This window comes from Gossypium arboreum, chromosome 9 (assembly GCF_025698485.1).
Source record: "Gossypium arboreum isolate Shixiya-1 chromosome 9, ASM2569848v2, whole genome shotgun sequence".
Taxonomy (NCBI): domain Eukaryota; kingdom Viridiplantae; phylum Streptophyta; class Magnoliopsida; order Malvales; family Malvaceae; genus Gossypium; species Gossypium arboreum.
Window position 1 is genome coordinate 86,704,544 of NC_069078.1, and position 5,602 is coordinate 86,710,145.

The 5,602-nt window shown below is 27.2% G+C and overlaps 1 protein-coding gene across 1 annotated transcript; it reads left to right on the forward strand.

Annotated features, from left to right (window-relative positions):
• Nucleotides 1-4,811: 4,811 nt before the first annotated feature.
• Nucleotides 4,812-5,397, forward strand: LOC128280490 (uncharacterized). The gene is made up of 2 exons (XM_053018660.1): nt 4,812-5,183; nt 5,280-5,397. The coding sequence occupies exons 1-2, from the start codon at nt 4,849-4,851 to the stop codon at nt 5,395-5,397; spliced, it is 453 nt and encodes a 150-aa protein (XP_052874620.1). The 5' UTR covers nt 4,812-4,848.
• Nucleotides 5,398-5,602: the final 205 nt, after the last annotated feature.

The window sequence follows — 5,602 nt, forward strand, 5'->3', positions numbered from 1 at the left end:
TTTTGAATGATGCTATGATAGTTATTAAATTAAAATTTTGTTAATAATATAAATATTAGTATATGAATGTGAAATATTGGTGTTGGTTGTTTTGGTTTGAATTTGCAGGAGGTTTAAGTAAAAATAAGCAGAAATGCTGCCGAAATTTTTATAAAAAAATAAAAATATTGGAATACTCGAACAAGTCCCGTTCTACTTTTAATACGTGTTTGAACTTCGAGAGTTCAAGATAGGGACTTAATTATTATATTATACTATGAAAGTTATATTAATTGTAAATTATTCGTAAGTTGTCTGATATGTCCGGTAATGCCTCATAACCTCGTTCCGGTAACGGTTTGGGGTTAGGGGGTGTTACAAGCAAGGTTCGGACAAACTTTGTTGCAGGGGGTTCATGGTTGTATCTGTAACTGGAAGGGGTGAAATGATGATGCTTTAACAGCAGAAAGATGATGGACCGTGTTGTGTTGTATGTGAACTCAGTTGAATTCAAAGAGTGTTGAAACTGGGAAGGGTTTTAAAGTGAGACAGAGATGTCCCGATTCACTGAGTTAAGGGTTGAGTTGATAGAGGACAAGTCAAGTGTACACATGTTGATGTGCATGGTGACGATCTATGAGTTGCAGGAGATATGAACAAATTCAGATATGTATACTTTTGGTATCCTGTACGTTTGATGCTCATACAAATTAGTCCTTTCAAAGTTTGAGGTATTTTATTCTTTTCAATAATATTATCTAAGTATTACATATTATATCATTATATAAATTTATATAATAACAATGGAAAATAAAATGTTTCACTAAAACACTTAAAAGTAAGGATTTGGATTCAATATAGATAATAGTATATAAGTTATACAGTCCAATCTAACATAAGGTGCCACGTATTAAGAAATATGGTAATTTATTTTTCATAAATTTTAAATTAATTATACTTATTTATTAATAATTTTATATAATCCTAACAATATATTATACTATGTTAGTTTATTAAAACAAACAAGTAGGCGAGGGCTAGACTCTTTAATTTTAGGATAATCTATAAAAATAATCATTTTTATTTGCCTCAGGTTATATTTTAATCACTTATGTTTGAAATGTTACACTTTAGTCACTTATGTTATTATTTTGTTACGAAGTGATCACTTTACCGTTAAGCTCCGTTATCTCTCTAACGATAATCCTACGTGGCAGTCCAACTAAATTTTAGGTGCCAACTTGGATTTCTAAATAGGATGAAAATAGATTTTTAATTAAAAAATTTAATTAATTAAAATTTTTAAACTTAAACCTTAACTAAAAAAACTGTTCATCTCCTCTTTTCTACTTTTCTTCCTTAACTTCTTTTTTTTTCAATGGTTTTTTTTTTCATTTGATTGGAAAAACTATTATTAAGATCAAAATAGTTGAAATCAAATTGACTGCTTTATAAAGATGGATTCAATGGAGGATTTAGGTATTTCCTCTTTGCATTCCTCTATCTTTTTTATTTAATACTGAAAAACAAAAGATTAGATTTTTTATTGTTTAGTGAAAACCCTAAATTAAAATTTAAGTATTTTTGTTCATCAAACAACAAAAAACAGAAGACAAAAAAGAGAGAAAGAAAGAGAGAAGCTGTTCACTTTAGCACAATTTCTGTCTCTTCATCAATGGTGGTTTCGGTGTAGCTTTACACAAACCCAATACTCACCCAACCAAATATTCTCTCTGTTATTTTTATTTTTATTTTGATAGAAAAATGAAAGGAAAGACCAAGTAAAATTTTTTTCTCTTCTAAACTTCTTTCGATTCCAAATAAGTTTTTTTTTTCTTTTCATTTTCTTGGTTTTTAAGGGAAAAATGGAAAACCAAAAAACCATTGGAAAAACGAAGAGATGGAAGAAAAATAAAAAAGGGGAGATGAACAATTCTTTTTAGTTAAGGTTTAGGTTTAAAAATTTTAATTAATTAATTTTTTAATTAAAAATCTATTTTCGTTCTATTTAGAAATTCAAGTTGGCACCTAAAATCTAGGGCACCCATTGATCACTTCGTAACAAGATAATAACAAAAGTGACTAAAACGTAACATTTCAAACATAAGTGACTAAAATGTAACCTGAGGCAAACAAAAGTGACTATTTTGTAGATTACCCTTAATTTTATGACTATCATTTTAAAATAAAAATCTTAAAATTTAAGGTTAATAAAAACAAAGTAACGTATATTTATTTGGTATTTAAAATATTTTATATTTATTTGGTATTTAAAATATTTTTTAACTTAATTAATATTTAAACTTGTAAATCAATTAGATATTTTCTTTGGATACTGACTAATATCATTAAAATCCGTTGACATAGTATTGGCGACCTATAACATAGCAACATGTGGCAACATGATATTTTGACATGTGATAAAAATAATAAAAATTATAGAATTTTTATACATCTCATTTTATACAATTTTTTTAGTATTTTATATATTTGAACTTTTTTATAACATATTAGATTTTTTATATTTTTACTATTATTTTGACATTTAAAATATATAAAATTTGAAAAATAAAAAATTATATATCCAAAAAAACAAACATCTAATACATATTTCCTCATCGATGCTTCTGGTGCAATATAATATGGGCTACCAACAATGTCCTTAAATACATCAGCTATTCCGAAGGCACATAGTTAAAAAATAAAAATAAAAATCAACCCGATCACGAAAATTTTAATGAACGGAGATTATTATATTTGCACCTGGCTTGTAAAAGAGTGACAGTCCCAAATTCGTAGCCTTGAATGGTGAATTTTCCTCTTTGTAATAGAATGGCAAGTATGGATGATTTGGACCATGGTTCTAACCAAAGAAGCGGACGCACGTTGTTATCATTTTTAAAATGATTTTTTAAAATTTAATTTTTGAAAATTTAAAGTTAAAATTAAATTGTTAAATTTTATAAATGTTGAGGGTTAAATTTATTAAATTTTTAGAATTTAAATTAAAATGACTAATTTTGTAAACATTAAGAATTAAATTTGTTGAAATTTTTATATTTAGGATCAAATTTATAAAATGTGTAACTATCGATGATTAAATTTGTTATTAGACTAATAAAAAATCCACATCAACTTCTCGTCACTCATCTTAGGGCAACTAAAGGTAGAGTGATTAAAATATTAATTTTAAAAATTTAATGACTAAATTAAAAATTAATAGTTAGGTAACTAAAATAGAATGAAAGATGTAGTTACTTGACATTTTGTAGTTTACCTAAATACTAATATATTTTGTACCAATATCATCATTAACGTCCACTCGATGCAAACTAAAATCAGGTAATTTGGACTTGTGAAACCAATGGGATCCAATTTGGACTCTCAAGGCTTTATTAAAAATAACTTAAACCCATTACATTTGAGGCCCAATGTATCCTAAATTCAATATAATTCACCAATAATGTCTTGGCATGTAAAAATATCACGAAGGCCCTTGTACTAAGTGTTAAATTGCATTTTTCCCTCTCTATTCAAAAAATGGACAAATTAGTCTCTATACGTTAGATCAAGGAACAAATTAGTCATTTCTGTTAAAATTTCATCCATTTATACTATTAACTATTGACATGATTAACAGAATAACCAAACAGTGATACATGTCATGCCACATGTATTTTATGCCAACGAATAGGGAATAATTTTTAATAATAAAAATGGATGAATTTTTTAATAGAATGACCAATTTACTCTTTGATCTAATATACAAGGATTAGTTTGCTCATTTTTTTAGTAGAAGGGGTAAAATAAAATCTAACTCCTAATATAAGAGCCGTAAGAATACAAATTACATAATTCATGTTACTACTTTAAATGATCTTAATGTAAAAGTTGTCATGCCATTGTCGAGAGGTATTATGGGTTGAGTCAAATCTATGTATGGTATTAGCATAGTTTATTTTTATTTAAATTCGGCTCAGTTCAAAATATAAATCACAAATTTTTCTCATTTCTACCCATGTCGATAAATAACTGACTCAAAAGCTTGTTTTAAGCTCGTTATATTATATTTTCAATTTTTTATAAAAATTATTTTTAATTCAATATTTAACAATTTAGCATTTTTGTTAAAATTTTAAACATAGATAACTTGCATGTTGTTTATTTTTAAATTATAATATTATATATTATTGTATTTTTTCAAATTCAGGTTTAATATTACGTCGTTTTCTTAGTTATATGGTTATCGAGTAAATTTTTTAATTTAAAATGTTACACCAACAAATTTAACAAAAAAAAATTAAAACAAGGTTAACAATTGAATCTTAATTTTGAAATCAGTAAAGTTAAAAGACTAAATTCCTAAAAATATAAGTATAAAAATAAATTCTAAATTTACAAAATACAAAAACTTAACATATTTTAACCATTTTTATATTAATGTAATTGGTTGGTCCTCAGTCCTCACCTCTATGCTATACAAGTCTTTAAATAAGTTAGTCAATTAACTTCAGTTCAGTAATTACAGAAAAGAAAAAATGAAAAATAATTATAGAATTTCATATAAAAAAAGTGAACACCTTTTTGTACGTTATTAATAATAATAATAATAATAATAATAATAATAATAATAATAATGATAATTCTGTTAAAATATAATTTTCAAACTTTTTTGCACTTAATGCAACCTATTTTTATGTAATATAATTCACATTTGATTCCTTTTACATGTATAATATATATACTATATATATATAGATATAGATGATTCTTTCTTTTAATAATTTTTTTCTCTTCACCTAAGAACCCTACAACCCAATTTCAGTAAGAAAAAAAAACGACAAAACCCTAGCAAATCCTAACACTTCAATGGCCTCAAGACGTTCAAAGGTTATTCGTTCATCGAGCCAAGGCGAAATAGGTCTGTTTAATCAGATAATTGCAATAGACTCTCCAACTCCAATATCGAATCGGCTGACACCGGCCCATTCAGCTGTAAGAAGAGCACCGAACACGGTTCCAATGCAGCAACCAAGAACCGCGGTTCCAAAAAAACAGCAGCTGCCAAAGAAGACAATATTTATGTTGGGGTCACCCGAAAGAAGAAGAGAGATAAAAAAGGACGAAGGGTTCGGGATCTTTTTTCAGAATTGTTCCTTGTGCAAGAAGAAACTCAAACCGCATAAAGACATTTATATATATGGGTACGTTAGACACGATTTTTTACCATGAGTGTTGGATATTCGGGTTTATTAGTTTATATTTACAGTATAAAGTGAAACATTGTTTGATGATTGCAGCTACCTAGGCGCATTCTGCTCCATTGATTGCCGAGATGATCGAATAGCTTTGGACGGTATCGACAATGAAGTTGTTCCCAATTTACCAATAAACATGAGACCCTCAAAGAGATTTTGAACCACAAATTTGACATTTTCCTGATATGTATCGGATACAAATATTCAGTTTTTTTTAAAAGCTATCATCGTATCGAAATTCGAATTCGTGCCGAATAGATTTGAAATAAAAAAAAGGGTGTCCTGATTAAGCAACAAGAATTGTCTGCTATAGCTGAATATTACAGAGGGAATGTAAGAGCTATTCATTGGTATGGTCTCCATTG

Bases quoted from the DNA above. Each gene is read 5' to 3' on its own strand.
- LOC128280490 (XM_053018660.1), top strand. From the start codon at position 4,849: ATGGCCTCAAGACGTTCAAAGGTTATTCGTTCATCGAGCCAAGGCGAA. The intron at 5,184-5,279 runs GTACGTTAGACA...TGATGATTGCAG, and splicing joins AAAGACATTTATATATATGG to CTACCTAGGCGCATTCTGCT.